At 34.9% G+C, this 17500-nt stretch overlaps 1 protein-coding gene and 1 long non-coding RNA gene across 11 annotated transcripts in view; one reads left to right on the forward strand and one right to left on the reverse strand.

The window, feature by feature from the left end:
• The window catches only part of LOC106875241 (LIM/homeobox protein Lhx1-like), a 376403-nt gene that overhangs the window by 315385 nt on the left and 43518 nt on the right, over positions 1 to 17500 (forward strand). For all 9 annotated transcript variants that reach the window (XM_089349878.1, XM_089349869.1, XM_089349888.1 and 6 more), the window contains one exon: positions 2160 to 2340. In XM_089349878.1, the coding sequence (XP_089206004.1) occupies positions 2160 to 2340 (181 nt within the window). The remainder of the gene's footprint in view (positions 1 to 2159; positions 2341 to 17500) is intronic.
• LOC128247087 (uncharacterized) overlaps positions 1 to 17500 on the reverse strand; it is a 29477-nt gene that overhangs the window by 11575 nt on the left and 402 nt on the right. The window contains exons 1-2 of one of the 2 annotated variants that reach the window (XR_008263512.2): positions 14394 to 17500; positions 11133 to 11333 (exon numbers count right to left, since the gene is read on the reverse strand). The exon at positions 14394 to 17500 is cut by the window's right edge and continues 402 nt beyond it. This is a non-coding gene — a long non-coding RNA (uncharacterized LOC128247087). Of the gene's footprint in view, positions 1 to 11132; positions 11334 to 14393 lie in introns of those variants that run through there. The other variant, XR_016241277.1, reaches the window with a different exon arrangement.

Genomic DNA, 17500 nt, shown 5'->3' on the forward strand with positions numbered 1-17500 from the left:
TTATTTCTATAATTTATTTATTGATATCTTCCAACAGAGATGGATGCCACCAGTTTCCTTTGACTTTTAATATTATTCAGGTCTTCTAATTTCTTTGAATACAAATACATTTTCATTTCCAATATTTTAGTCTGTATAAATATTCTATTTTAACTACTTCCTGTCAATCTAACCACCGTAATTTCTGTAGTCGATATTCCTCCCTACTTTCAAACGTCAGATACGATATACGTTATAAAAAGGCGGCGAGCTGGCAGAATCAATAGCACGCCGGGCGAAATGCTTAGCGGTATTTCGTCTGCCGCTACGGTCTGGGTTCAAATTCCGCCGATGTCGACTTTGCCTTTCATCTTTTCGGGGTCGATAAATTAAGTACCAGTTGCGTCCTGAAATCGACTGGCCCCTCCCCCTAAATTTCGGGCCTTGTGCCTAGAGTAGAAAAGAATATTAAGAGATTCTACCAGAAGGATTGTTTTTCCTTGCCCTTCCAAACGAGAATTCAACAGTTAAGCAAATCATTTCATTTTACCCATTATGAAAGTAATTATAATTAATAATCATAGCTTGGTTCACTACATTAAGATTGTAAGCATCAAATTTACGGTTTATTCTCAAGGAGTAGACATACCTAGGTATCGTCTACCCCAGGCATTCATCTTCAGTTTCATTCGTATGAATTTCACTACATTTCACACTTCATTTCGCCACATACACATCGTTATCATATGCAGTATATTGCACACTTTTCCATGTAAGACATGTATATAAATCACTATAAACCCATGTAAAGAAACCGCAAAGTGTCAAATGGTATATTCTGGTTTACAGTTTCTTGCCTCGCATCTTCAAGTGCCCGCCTTGTAGAATATAGTATGAAGTACCAGCATGTGTATTGCAGGAACACACACACGCACACGCGCACAAATACACGTGTGTGTGTGTGTGTGTGTGTGTGTGTGTGTGTTGCCGCATGTATCTTTGTGGTTCACTGGTAATATATGTGGTTATGTGTCAAAACCATATTCATTTCAGTTCTTTAAGAGCTTAAACTATGGCACTAACGGTCGTGTTGGAGGCTTTTGGGAGGCTTATTTTCTCACACTTAGTCACACATACGTGATACCCTCAGATACTAATTGAACATATATATATATATATATATATATATATATATATATATATATATATATATACATACATACATATGTGCATATATATATATATATATATGCATATATATACACAAGTGCCCATACACACTTATATATATATATATATATATATATATATATATATATATATATATATAAATATATATATTCATGAACATATATATATGTATGCATGCATATAAAAATATTTACATGCGTTGTGTGTGTGTGTGTGTGTGTGTGTGTGTGTGTGTGTGTGCCGAAAGAAGAAACTGCAATTTGTTTCAGGTAGTAGTTTCAATTCAGACTGCATAAGGTGAGTAAGGAAAAACTTACTGTTAATTACATATCATTATTTTCTCTTCTACTGTTTCCTAATTTGAGATGAATGTGCAGTTAAGATTGATCATTTCAAGAATTTAAAAACAAGATTTTTATTTATTTATTTAATTATTTATTTATTTATTATTTACTTTTTATTTGCTGTTCAGTATAAAATTTTTTTACTGATTACGATAAATGTTTAACGAACACCACTAATACGAATGCTAAAGAAAACAACACCCGAAATAACAAGAAATACTATACAAAAGGAGAGACGTCGAATAGAAATTAGCTTTGTATTCTATATATATCTTTCTTTCTCTGTCTGTCTGTCTCTCTCTTCTCATGTCTCTTTCTTTCCCTATACAAATACACATATAGATAGATAAAAGAAATCAAAAAATCGAATAAAGCAATTTAAATAATTAAAAAAACCACGAACAAAAGGCCAACGGATGCTCACAGTTAATATTATTATGTGACGCTCAAAAAAGGAAAGTGCGCATGCACACACACACACACACACACACACACACACACAGACAGACACACACATACACACACACACACACACACACAGATGGTGTGCTCCAGCATGGCTGCAACTCTCGCGCTGAAACTAGTAAAAAAAGTACAACTCATGCAAACAAAACATGTATATATATATTTTTTGTTATATTGCAGGTTTGGTTTCAAAACCGACGCTCGAAAGAAAGGCGGATGAAACAGTTAAGCGCGCTCGGAGCGCGAAGGCACTTTTTTAGAAATCCACGACGCATGCGTGCTCTTAGACCAGGTTTAGGACATCCGGATATGGATGACGGCGGGGATATGATTGGTGGCGGTGGATTTGGCTACTTCTCAGGTGAGACGCCGAAACATATTTCTTACATTTCTCTTCCACATATTAAACTATGATACTTCATCACTTTCTTCTTTTCCTTTATGTATCTCTCGCTCTTCCGCTTCTTTCGTTATCTCCGCTCTACACCCGCTTTATATATATATATATATGTATATATATATATATGTATATATATATATATATATATATATATATATATATATATATATATATATATATATATATATATATATATATATATATATATATATATATATGAATGTGTAATATTCTATACATGCAATGATATATAGAATAAAAATACACAAGGAAGTACGAATATAAATATTAAAACTTATTATCAGTTTGTTATTGATATTTCTGTTGTGTCTGGGGAGAATCATTTTCTTATTGTGCCTTAAAATTTAACTCACTCACCTTAAAATTTCCACCTATTTCTTATTTTTAATTTCCTAAAATTTTCGTTGCGTCTTGCAACCTTTTCAATAGTCTTGACTCTTGAAAAGGTTGCAAGACGCAACGAAAATTTTAGGAAAATAAAAATAAGAAATGAGTGGAAATTTTAACGGTGAGTGTTAAATTTTAAGGCACAATAAGAAAATGACTCTCCCCAGACACAACAGAATATGCTTCAACACACGAAATCACTTAAAAAATCTTGCAAACCAAATCCACAAACGAAATATTGATATTTCTATTTTATGTGTATTTCCCTTATATGCTGTTGCATGTGTATTATTTTGGAAAGCATTTTTCCATTGTACTAAGTATTCTGGGTGTATTTGTCAATTCCCACAGGATATATTGAAAGATATATATCTATATCTATATATATATATATATATAGATATAGATATAGATATATACGTGTGAGTGTGTGTGTTTTAATTGTTTGTATTCATTGAGCCCTATTGTATGCTATGCTACGATGGGGAAATGTTAAGGGTAATCCATTGAGTTCATATATGTCATATTGCCACATAATGTCACACACAAACGCTGACGTGTGTATATATACTTGCTTATACATCTATTTGTTTATCTGTTGATCATTCTATTTTTCTTCTCTATCACTTTTTCATTTCTTTTCTTTTCAAATGTTTTGTCTTATAAACAAAGACAAATGAATCATGCCTCTACCTTCTGCTTTTGTTTTGTGTTTCCGTTTCAAAAATTATGCAAATATACATAACGCATACGCACACACGCACACACAAATACACAAACACACACATATTCGATAATTAACTTTAAAGCTACTGGCACTTTCATGCGTGAGGCGTTCGTGTGATTGCATGAGTGTACATATGTATACATATACTTGTGTGTTTGTGCTTCCTGTCTCATATACAAAATCTCTGTCGAGATCAGCAGCCATCCTTCAGTTTCGATATAATTAAATAGCAGAAGCATACAGACATGACCGAGTAGTTAAAACGATTGCTTCGCCATCAAAAGGTTCCGGTTCCAATCCCACATTCTGTCATCTTGGTTGGACATCTGTTATTTTTGTTTTAAAAATAGTCTTGGTTCAACTGAAGTCTTGTCGGTGATATTGAGTCGGCAGAAAACGCATGGAATGATATAGTTGCATGGGATGTACAGTAAGTGAAATGTCCAGCCTGTCACATATTCTGTCATGCTGATTCAACCCAAGAATTCCGTTAAAGGTTCAAACTTCTACTAATTGAATTATAATGTAAGTTATTGAGCATTTCACCGACACATGCCCCGTCAAATTACTGAATAACATATATAAACGTTACAAGAAAGATGTGTGATCGAAACTGTGACGACGTTAGTTGCTATCAAAAGTACCACGTGCCTGTTACTCAGCTAGTTTACTCTTAATTTGGTAATTTTAAAACTTGCTGAGATAATTCTCTCACATCAAATATGACTGACATGTATTTCAAAATCAGAAGAATCTTCATTGATTCTGTGACTTAGTTCCAACGGAGTACGTACCTTTTACGAATAGTAAAAGTTATTTTACATTTACGTTTGTGAAGACTAGCAAATCTCGTTGAAAATCGATCAGAAAAAATATATATAGCGTCTGGATCGTTGCGAAAAAGTTGTAAAGATTACAAAACAAAGCAGCAATCTTTTCAAGGAATGACATGAAAATTGTGTAAGCGTACTTTGACTTAACTATATTCAGTATAACCTCCTTTATTTATGATCCAATCGGTTATCCGAACAAAATACTCTGCGCTTGTTATGCTCGAATGCTGAAAACTAATCGTACGAAGTATCTGCTATCATGGTCATTCAGATCGGAAATGATAGTGGGTGAAGCTCCAACAGTTTTGGCTTAAAAGAACCCAGCGGGATGCCAACGCAAAAAAATCGTAATAGTACTTGTTGATTTTCCCATGCAAGTCGACGGAGTCCCCGATCTTGAAACTCTCTTTTGTATACCCGACAGTTATTCATCTTAAACACCAATATAGTTACCCGTCTCGATGTTGGCTCGTAGAGCCACAAATTCGTAAGGGAAATATTTTAATCAATGGAATTTATTTCCATATGTGATTGCTTACTATATTTCAGCGACCATAGTTTAAATTTGTCGAAGGCCGGAAATAAATACACGAAAAGGATTATTATTATTATTATTATTATTATTATTATTATTATTATTATTATTATTATTATTATTAAAATTAAAAGAAGAGTGCCATTTGTTATCTAGTGAACGATATTTCGACATCTCGTGTGTCTTCAACTGGTTCAAAAAATAAATTTGTCAATCTACTTCATTTTGGTTAATATAGAAAGGATTGAGGTAACTCCTCCTGAAGATATAGAGTCAAAATTAAAAGAAGAGTGCCATTTGTTATCTAGTGAACGATATTTCGACATCTCGTGTGTCTTCAACTGGTTCAAAAAATAAATTTGTCAATCTACTTCATTTTGGTTAATATAGAAAGGATTGAGGTAACTCCTCCTGAAGATATAGAGTCAAAATTAAAAGAAGAGTGCCATTTGTTAACCAAAATGAAGTAGATTGACAAATTTATTTTTTGAACCAGTTGAAGACACACGAGATGTCGAAATATCGTTCACTAGATAACAAATGGCACTCTTCTTTTAATTTTGACTCTATATCTTCAGGAGGAGTTACCTCAATCCTTTCTATATTATTATTATTATTATTATTATTATTATTATTATTATTATTATTATTATTATTATTATTATTATTATCAACATCATCATCATTATTATTATTATTGAGTGAGAGAGCAGTGCATGCCATCAAAGTGACACTGGGGTAAAATATACGAAGCCCAATATACCCATCATGACTACCCGTCTGATAAGGGTACACCAGGCACATGCATCACAACCATATGTGCGCGACATGGTGATCTCATATCAAAATAAACAGCGCATGACCTCGCAGATGGGGCCTAGTTAGAATTTTCTTCAGGTCGAGTAGTTCAACCCGCTCAAAAAGTCCCTGAATAAGGGATTTTAAGGATGTTGAACGAAACACCCATGTCTCCAGCGGTGAATTATCCAAGCCCCAAATAATTCCTCTCAACACATGGCTATGATGCTCCCCTACTACATCTGCTGGTGATCAGGGATGCACATATCGTCAGCCATTAAGGGACATGCTCAACTGGTGAAGGTGAAGCAACTGACAAGCAAATCTCTGGTATTGAGCAGAATATTCGTTGTAGCCCATCTTCTATACCGAGACAAAACAATGTTCTATTATTATATTTCATCTTTCATCGAGGTTGACTGTGCCATTCATCTTTTCGGGATCGATGAAATTAGTACCAGTTGAGTACTGGGGGCGATGTAATCGATTGTCCCTCTGCCTCTAAAATTCCACTTTTTGTGCATATAGTAGAAAAGATTATTATTATTTCTCGGCGCTTCAACATTTCTGTCAACTTATCTGAAATTGCTGGAAGGTAACATGCAAAGTAACATAGATTTCTTTAAAAAAAGAATATCTAAAACTAAATGAAAGAAAACAACAAAACGACAACAATATCAGCAATAAAACAAACAAAATTTTGCGAAGTCTCACTAACCAAAATACATAAAATCAAAAGACCAAAAGCAGGTGGTGGTTTGAACAATTTCAATGGCGTTTTGTAACTAGAATTTTACCCCTTTCTTTCGTTCTTTCCATTTTCGGTTTGACACAACTAAATGTTGTTTTAATTGTATTCGACAAATGACATTGTCTGTAAGATGCTTTTTTTTTCTACATTTATTCTACTATTTTTTTTTTTATTGTTTATATGTTTCTCGTTTTCTTCTTCTGAGATCGGAAGTTGTTGTAAACTTTTCTCGAAAACGAAAACAACATTTCTGTCGTTTTGGAAAAGAAAATTGCATGGCATACAAAACAAATGTGTTCACACACACAGACACACACATACACACACACACACATATATATATAAGCATATACAAGGCCTGTAGTGCTTTACTTTTCAAATATCCATTTATGTATTATGCACGTGTACATGTATGTATTTTGTCTATTTTCTCTGCTACCTTTTCTCTGTCTGTCTGTCTCTCTCTCTGTCTTTCAGTCTGTCTGTATGACATGGATTCCTTATGTGTGGATATGTGTATATAAATATAATATTTCCATATATTTGTTAGTCTTAATACTTGATTTTCGCTATAGATATGTAAATCCTCAAGGTTCCCCCAACAAAACACTTATCAACGTGCTAATAGTTTCTTATAAATGGAAAGAAAGGAAATACAACTCTTTATTAAATTCAAGGAAAATGGGTAAGAGTTGTGATTTCCACTATATTTTAGCACTCAAACAGAATCCTTAGAGTTTAAGGTAGAGTTCTTAAAACTTATGGTTCAGATGCAAACTTTCATTCTTCTGGAGTTTATAATGTGCCAATCAATTGCAGAAGTTGGTCGATTTTAATCGAGTGATCTTCATTCGCAAAATTGCTGCTCTTGTGCCTGAATAAAAATTTATTTTGGGCAATGGATCCTCCGAATCATTAAAACGTGGGAAAAACACCTTATAGTATCTCTTTTTCGGTTCTTTACGCTGTGAGTTCAAATTTCACGAAGGCCAACATTTTGCCTTTGTTTTATCCCGCCAGGATCGATAAAATAGGATATATATCAAGTATTCATTTTGATGTCGATGTAATCGACCAAACGTTTCCTCGCATAATTGCTGGCCTTCTATCTAATTTCGAAAATACTACTACTACTACTACTACTACTACTACTACTACTACTACTACCACCACCACCACCACTGCTACTACTACTACCATCACCACCACCACCACCACTACTACTACAACTACTACTACTACTACTACTACTACCACCACCACCACCACCACCACCACCACTACTACTACTACTACTACTACTACTACTACTACTACTACTACTGCTGCTGCTGCTGCTGCTGCTGCCGCCACCACCACTGCTTCTTCTACTACTACTTGTATTAGTAGCAGATATAATTTCTTGCTCCTGACATCGTAGTTATCTATCTAATCTTTCTACATTCATCACACTAAGTTCATTGATTTATACAAACACTCGTGTAGTATTCACAGCGCGCTAGTTTGTTTGTTTACTTCGCTAGTACTTTATTTATTTATTCAATAATTATGGCAACGTCGTGGTAGAATTAGTTGGAACATCGGGGAAGAAAAATGCCTTGTATATATCTTCAGGTTTTTAGATATTGACTTCATTACCTATCGAGGTAAAGTTACCCTATCATCCTTGCAGAGGTCGATAAAATATGTACCTTGTACTACTTGTTTAGTACCGGAGGCTATTTCGTCGAGTAAACTCCTTCCCCTCAAAAATTGTTGATTTTGTTGTTTAAATTAGGAACTATTAATTATTTATGAATATTTTTAAGATTAATTAATTTCATATATTTTTGTCAGCATTTTTCTCTTCTGCGCTATTTCGACTGAGGCAAACAGCTATAAGGAACAAATTTACACTTTGTATTTCGTTTTATTAATAATGCAAGAATATGTTCTACATAAAACCAGATAACAAATTTGGTGTTCACGTAATGTAACGAGTCATGAAATAAGAATTAACATCTTGTCATTAGTTTAATTTTCAATTCTGATTATAAAACGCAGGGATGTCTATTAGTACGTCATTGTCTGGCAAAACTGTTACAAATTATCCTTCGCTGATGAGATCTAATAAAACCATAACATGTTCAAGAGTTATCCTTAAACTGCCAAATATTAAATTCACTCCTCTGTTTCGTTGCACATATTGAGTTTTTAATAAACTTAACTAAATCGAACTTCCTATACTTCAGTTTTTATCTTTTACCTTTTACTTGTGTCAATCATTGGGCTGCAGCAATGCCGAGGCACATTCTTAAACAGTTTAGACGATTAAATCGAACCTAGTACTTATTTTATAAGCCTGGTACTTATTCTAATGGTGTATTTCGCAGAATCGCTAAGTTACGAGAACGTAAACAAACCAACACCGGTTGTCTAGCAGTGGTGGGTTGGGCTTTTTTCAGTTTCCGCCTGCCAAATCCAGTCCCACAGCTTTGGCCGGCGCAATGTTATAACAGAAGACACTTACCCAAGGTGCTACGCAATGACACTGAACCGAGAACCATGTGGTTGGGAAACAAATTTCTTACCACACAGCCACGGGTGTAGAATTTATCGTAATCATATTTTTACCTCCCAATAACGATTGTAATTTGATTAACTGAGAAAAGATTAACCCATTACGTTTGGTATGTTGAGTTAGCAGAAATCTGGACAATGGTTTTGAATAGTTTACTCCCCAACTCAAAGTAGGCAGCTTACAAGAAGAGGGAAAAAAGAAATTTATTGTGAAGGAACTTATAAAGATTTGTATAACGTACTCAAACACACACACAGAGAAGAGAGAAGGAGAGAGAGAGAGAGAGAGAGAGAGAGAGAGAGAGAGAGAGAGAGAGAAAGAGAGAGAGAGTCAGAGAGAGAGAGAGAGAGAGAGAGAGAGAGAGAGAGAGAGAGAGAGAGAGAGAGAGAGATTATCTAAAAATATATGTAAAATGGAATAGATTCGGCGTCCTAAGGAGATACGAGTTCTGATGTTCCAGAGTGGAGCTTGCACTGGCGAGTAGGCAATTCTTGAATGTACAGAAAGGAAAGATAGAATGTTTACAAAGTATATAGAAAGTATGTGGAAGAATGTATTGAAATAGATTGTTTATAGCTAGTCGAAATACTGTATTGACAGGTTCTTCGCATTATCTATGTACCACTCTCTCTCTCTCCCACTTTTTCTCTTTATATATACATATGTATTTTCTGTGTGCGTGTGTGTCTATGGATCTATAATAGAAGGAAGTTTATGAATCTCAGGAGGAAGATCTTAGTTTATCTCAGCAAGATATGTAAGCACAGATTGTACACAAAACGTAGTCGGTGCTATGACTCTATGTCTATATGAATTAAGCAAACGCGAAAGAATAGCCCTTAAATATACCTGATATATGTGTGTGCTTGTGTGTAGTACAGATATGCATATACAACGCATTATATGTATATATATATATATATATATATATATATATATATATATGTATATATATATATATATGTATGTATGTATACGCGTGTAAACACAAACAACGTATGTAGTGAGAATGATAATGTATATATTCACGTGTATACACACACAGACACACACACATGCTGAATATGTTTATTATACATAAAAATATGACGGTGTTTGAACAACATTAGTCATTTTTATTCATCCGTACATGTATGCTAGCGCGTTCATGCATTTTGCGTGTTAAAGACCGTCCACTGGGTTTTAATAAAGCTTTAATGGAATATTGCACCGGTATTCACTGTTCCCCCGATTGAGGGAATGTGCTGAATAGAATAACCTATTTAAGGCAACTAAACATGTTCTTGCGTACTAAGAATTTTTCTTCATTGCCCATACCCCTATAATATTCAGATAATTTTGAGTATGGTATGTTATATATTATATAGATATACGAATTATATATACAGGGGTGTGCAAATATGTATGCATGTTTGTATGTATGCTGGTATGTATATGTGGATGTGCTTTATTATTCACTGTTACTTCCTTACCAAAACGAAAGAGCCAGTTTCTAAACGAGAAGCAAAGCTCGTTCATCAGAGTTCAAACAGGCAGTCGTGTATGTGTGTATTAAACGTTTATGTATTTCGTATTTAAAATTTAGCCTCGCATTTGGAAACGATGAATTATCTTCTCCCCAAATCAAACAGCAGAATTAATGTCAATACAAGATCAACTGAAAGTTGAACGAGCCAAATTATTCAGATGCGGTTTCTCTCTAAAATCTTGGCCGAATGATGACAAATGATGTTAGTCTTCAACCAAAATCATTAGATGACGTCAAATATAAATAATTTAAATATTTGAAAGCAAAGAAGGCATTATGTAGACTTTCAATTTATGCATAGATAGATAGGTTTGATAATTAAAAACATACATTACATACACACACACATCGATAGATAGAAAGATACATTAGTATTGATCTTTTTTAATAGTAAATAATAAGAAAAGATAAATAACAAACAATAGAACGTGGATAAATTCCAATTGAAATTCAACGGCAGATGGACAGACTGATAGAATATTATAGATCTATCTAAATAGATAGTTGTGGATACGTGGTTTTATATATATATATATATATATATATATATATATACACACACATAATATGAAGATAGAGAGAAAGAGACAGAAAGGCAAACAGAGACAGAGAATAAGTAGTGAGATAACAACTTTATTCGGTGGCCAATGAAGGAAGAAAGACCGAAACGTGGAATAGGGGAATATGAGAAAGCACAATCTCCTTCTTCCCCGTTTCCCTCATGTTCTGAATATTAAGCTTTCCACATTTGTTTGATAATCAGCACAGATCGAACTCTTGATAAACACATGCCGATATTCTGTCTTTGAAAGAGCTATAAAGGAGGAAAGGAACAAAGAAAAAGAAATCAGCAAAAAAATATCTAAAAAAAAGTAAATGAAAAAAATTGAAAAAAAAATGGCTGCTTTCTTCTTCCAAATCCGCTTGTAAACTACAAAGCCACAATTTTTTTATGGATCTTTCTATTGTATTTGGCCATGAGGGAATATTTGAGGGACGGGAATACCGTGTGGGAGAGTGTACGAGTGGTGATGAAGTGATGGGAAAGACAAAAATACAAAAATTATAAATAAATACATAGAAAGAAAAACCTAAAAATCAGTCGATCTTCAGTAAATACAATATGGCGGCCAGATTTAGTTCGTTGTTGTTGTTTTTTAGTTAACAAAGTTGTAACAGTGGTTAGATAGAAATCTATTTCGAGTGTAGAATAAATAATCTCGGCCCCAGAAAACCGTGATTAACTCAAGACATGGGGTTAAATAAAGAAGAAATACGATTTCAATATATAGTCTGGTGAATTCTGTTCACTATTCAAAATGTGCTTTTCCTTTAGATATTTCTCTCCTTCTCTCTCCCTCTCTCTCTCTCTCTCTCTCTCTCTCTCTCTCTTTCTCTCTCTATCCATCTCTCTCTCTCTCTATCTCTCTCTCTCTCTGTTAAACTTTTTATCTGCCTATCACTCAAATCCCTCACATTTTGCATTTGGCTCCACACTATCTCTCCCTCTCTCCCTCTCTCTCTATCTATCTATTTATCTATATCTCTCTCTCTCTGTTAAACTTTTTATCTGCCTATCACTCAAATCCCTCACATTTTGCATTTGGCTCCATACTATCTCTCTCTCTCTCTCCCTCTCTCCCTCTCTCTCTCTTTCTCTCTTTCTCTTTCTCTCCCTCTCTTTCTTAATGATCTTCTCTTTATCTTTCCGCTGCTGTTCTCAAACATTTCATCTCTATCATTCTAATCCATTCGCATCATTCTTTATTCTTCTTTATCCCCCACCACCACCCTTTCTCAGCAATATTTTTTATCTCTCTATCATTGTAAACTTCACTCTCTTTCTCCTCTCTCTCGCTCTCTATCTTTACATCTCTCTGTTAATCTCTCTCTCCCTCTCTCTCTCTCTCCCACTCTCTCTCTTTCTTTCTCTCCCTTCATTTTATCGCTTTGTCCCTCAAATCCTCTATCGATCTTTCTTTGCATCATCTCTCTCTCTCTCTCTCTCCATCTCCCTTTCATGAATGTTTTATCTCTCTATCATTGTAATCCTGCATCCAATATTTTCCCTTTATCACTTTCTGTATGTCCCTCCCACTCTGTCTGTCTGTCTGTCTGACTGCCTCTCACTCTCTCTCTCTCTCTCTCACACACACACACACACTTTCTCATGCGCACGCACCCTCACACGTTCTCATTTTCTTAAACTCCTTACTTCTCAATCACTTTAATATTTCTCTAACTTCACTTTTACTACCACCATTCAATCCATTGTATTTACAAATATATTTGTTCTTTCTATATCAGGATACTTAACTTATTATTTCGATTTAAAATTTGTTTAAACATTCACTAAATATGTATCTCTCTCTCACTCTCTCTCTCACTCTCTCTCTCACTCTCTCTCTATCTGCCTATCTATCTATATCTTAAACATAGGCACACAAATATATTTAGAGCGATGCACACACACACACTCACCATATTCTATGTACATATATACACATGTATATATATATATTTGTATGCGCTTTTGTATGCAAACTATTAAAATAAGTTGCACACAAATAAACTTAAAGATTACAGTCTGCGCCCGAGTCTCACTAGACATGCATATGTCCATATATTTATGTGTATGTGCAGTTATGCATTATGTATATCCGATGAAGGGATATAATAAATATCCTTGAAACAGCTGTAAGACATTCTATTTATAAATGTTCTATATTATACACAGCCTTGGTCTTTTATCTCATTACGAAAAGTAAATCCTTATCTATATATATATATATATATAATTTTACTTTCTTCTATTAGTTTTACTAATAGCACTACTACCATGTTGGAGCACAACTTTCATACGCATAAGTTAATCGTAATAAACCTTGTCAATATTTTAGTTCAATTTAGCGGATAGTTAAGACACACCCGATAAAAATATACATGTGTGTGTGCGTGTGTGTGTGTGTGTATGTGTGTGTGTGTGTGTGTGTATGTGTGCGTTTATATATATATAAATTTATGATGAGATTCCACATACTTTCAAGCATAATGTATCCGTTAGTCCCAGGGTAGATCAGAAATCATTTGGATATGTTGCCGCGAGGAAGGACCGAAGTTAATACCATCTAGTTATGAAGTTACGTTTTTATATATATGCTGTTATAGATGCACGCAAATTATGAACATCTCTGAACTTCTGCTTCATAAATTTATCGCATTTATACACCCACTTACAAATATGTAGATGTACCCTCAGTACACACACACACACACACACACACACACACATATGTGAATACATTTAGATACATGCCTATATTGGACGAACATTCGTGTGTTCGTATCCGGTCTCTCTCTCTCTCTCTCTCTCTCTCTCTCTTTATATATATACATATACATATATATATATATATATATATATATATATATATATATATATATATATATATATATATTGTATATGCATTTATGTATATATGTATACATATACAGATATACATGTTCGGATTTACGCACATATCTACCTTCAGATTTACAATGCATAAAACAAGCAGCTAACAAATAAAATATAAAACGATATAAAAAAATTACAGAAGACAAATGTAATAAATCCAAGACAAGCAACACAAAAATCACACATATACGTTAATAAGTCCTACGTATATAAACACAATACTATACAGTATGTACCTTAGAACAAGCTATACGCATCTATACAGTTTTACTTTAAGAGTCTTACAGACATACATGCACACACGCACACACACATAAACTCACATATACACACAACGCATATATCTTTATTTTCTTTTTTCACACCATATTGTTCATCTCCTCCCTGAGTGGGATTATTTAAAAACTAAACGTTTACCCCGAGTCTCTGGTTGTCCATGTTTACATTTCTACGTCCTACTTGTGTATAAGATGCCTCTTCACACTGTATAAGCGTATTTCGCCAAGTTCGCTGTAGTTGTTGAAATATACTGCTTTTTCTTGTCAAACCTACACCATTCAAAAAAACGTATGTATGCGCATGTGTATGTGTGTGTATGTGTTTTCTTTTTCTTTTTCGTTTACAGTCTTTATCTAATATTTTTCTCTCCCTTTCAGCTCTCTCACTCTCTCTCTTTCTCACTTCCTCTCGTTCTGTACAAATCTTTCAAACAGAACTTCTGTCTTTCACCCTTATCTCTCCCTCACTGTCTCTCCAAATCTTTCTACTATTTTTAAATATCCATAGCTATTCAATCTAGCTATTATTTCCTACTGCCTCTCTCTCTCTCTCTCTCTCTCTCTCTCTCTCTCTCTCTCTCTCTCTCTCTCTCTCTCTCTCTCCCGCTCCCTCTCTCTTTATGTGTCTCTCTCTCGCGCTCTCTCTTTCCCTCCCTCTTTCCATTTCACACTCACATATACCTATAGATCTCTCTTTTGTTTTATTCTTTACATTTACCTTTAGTATATCTGTTTATACCTGCCTCGCTTTCTTCTCTCACCTAGTTCGCGCGCGCGTGTATGTGCTTTCGTGTGTTACGCTTCTGTGCGTGTGTATCTGTTAACATACACAGATATGTACAACTTTCCTCCTATCTTTCTTCTTTCCGTCTCTCTCTCATACATACTGACGGTAATGCGAGGGAAAAAGAAAAAAATTAAATTCCTATTCGGCATGGTCGCAAAATCGACTCGATGTTACGGTTATATGCCCCTTAAATCAGTGCTTCTCAAACTATCTGATGTGGCGTATCGGCAATGTGCCAGGGACCGGTAATATTTCTTAGTAATATTAATATATATTACTATATAAGATAAAAAAAAAACTGCCAACTTTTTATAATATACATATAAAAAGTTGGCAATTTTTTTTTTTATCTTATATTTATTTTGTAAACAAGTATAGGCGCAGGAGTGACTGTGTGGTAAGTAACTTGCTTACCAACTACATGGTTCCGGGTTCAGTCCCACTGCGTGGCATCTTGGGCAAATGTCTTCTACAATGACCTCGGGCCGACCAAAGCCTTGTGAGTGGAAACTGAAAGAAGACTGTCGTATATATGTATATACATATGTATGTGTGTGTGTATGTTTGTGTGTCTGTGTTTGTCCTCCCAACATCGCTCGACAACACATGGTGGTGTGTTTACGTCCCCGTAAACTAGCGGTTCGGCAAAAGAGACTGATAGAATAAGTACTAGACTTACAAAGAATAAGTCCTGGGGTCGATTTGCTCGACTAAAGGCGGTGCTCCAGCATGGCCGCAGTCAAATGACTGAAACAAGTAAAAGAGTAAAAGAGTAAAAGAGTAAATGATACAATATTACATAAGCATTTTACAAGCATTTTATAATGTTTCGTTCTTTTCCGGAAACTCGCCGCGAACCGGCAACTGATGGCTTGCGAACCGACACCGATCCACACGGACCACCGCTTTGAGTAGCCTTGCATTAAATCACGCTCCGTGGTCCTAAGTTAGAAAACACGCTGAATAATGCCGTTTCTAGATAAACAAGCAAAAGTGGATTGTCACGGCTGGAGCCCTTTTCATTATACGAAACATAAGATCAGGACTGAACTGTCGTAAAGTAACGCGACGCTATCGTTGTAGCTGTCATTACCTTTGTTGGTGGTGTTCTTGTATTTACTATCGTTGTCATTATCCTCATAATATCTTTGCTGATATTGCTGTTATAGTCATCGTTATCAGTTTTGCTACCGTGGCTATACTCCTCACCTTAGCTGCTGCTGCTGCTACTGTCGTTTTTATCGTCGTCATCATCATCAGCGCGGTTTCATCACCGTTATAATAATCGCTTTGTTCATTGTTATTGTTGTGTTATCATTGTAGTTTTCATCGTTATCCACAATATCATTATTGTGATCATCATCGTTATATCGTCAATGCTGCTATCGTCACTATCGTTATCATATATTGTCTTTGCCATAGTCGCTATTATTGCTTTTATCATCGTCCTCGATCTAGTCCTTGTCAATCAGTTGAAACTTTTTCATTTTTAAGTCGCGCAACATCTTTTCTTACCGTACAATAGTCATCTGATTTTTAATATACCTTAATGTAAATTATATATGCCATCGCTTTTACAAACACCACCAATGACACGAAAACTGCCGCAACCACATTTAAGAATCCTTTGTACGATAGGGACAACGCCTGAAATTTTGCGGGAGAGCGCTATCGATTACAGCAAATGCTTTGCTTATCCGGTACTTATTTTATCGACCTCAGAAGGATTATGCAGTACTTATTTTATCGATCTCAAAAGACGACTTCGGCAGAATTTGAACTCAGAATGTAAAGACAGACGAAATGACTCTAAGAATTCTGACCAGCAACTATATTTAATGATGATGATAATGATGATGTTGGTGATGATGATGATGATGATTATGATGATGATGATGATTTCTGCTACTGGCAACAAGGGCCCAAGATATTCACGACAAAGTAAAAAGCGAAAAACGCTTTGTTACGAATTTTTTTTTTACTAGCCACAAGGACTCAAGACATTCAAGACAACACAAAAAAAAACGAAATACGACTCACTTGTTAGGCGCTAGTTGGCAGAATCGGTACCGCGCCCGACGAAATACTTAGCGGCATTTCATTTGGTTTGAGTTCAATTTCTGCCGAAGTCGACTTCGTCTTTCATCCTTTCGAGATCGATAAGATAAGTACCAGCTGAGCACCGAGATCGATGTAATCAAATCATCCACACTCTCCAAAGAAAAATTGCCGGCCTTGTGCCAAAGTTTTAAGCTACTACTACTACTGTTATTATTATTATTATTATTATTATTATTATTATTATTATTATTAGTAGTAGTAGTAGTAGTAGTAGTAGTAGTAGTATTTGTATTATCAAAGGCGGTGAGCTGGCAGAATCGTTAGCACACCGGGAAAAATGTTTGACGGCATTCTGTCTGTCTTTATGTTCTGAGTTCAAATTCCAACGAGTTCGACTT

This window comes from Octopus bimaculoides, chromosome 1, assembly GCF_046866305.1.
Source record: "Octopus bimaculoides isolate indiv1 chromosome 1, ASM4686630v1, whole genome shotgun sequence".
Lineage (NCBI taxonomy): Eukaryota > Metazoa > Mollusca > Cephalopoda > Octopoda > Octopodidae > Octopus > Octopus bimaculoides.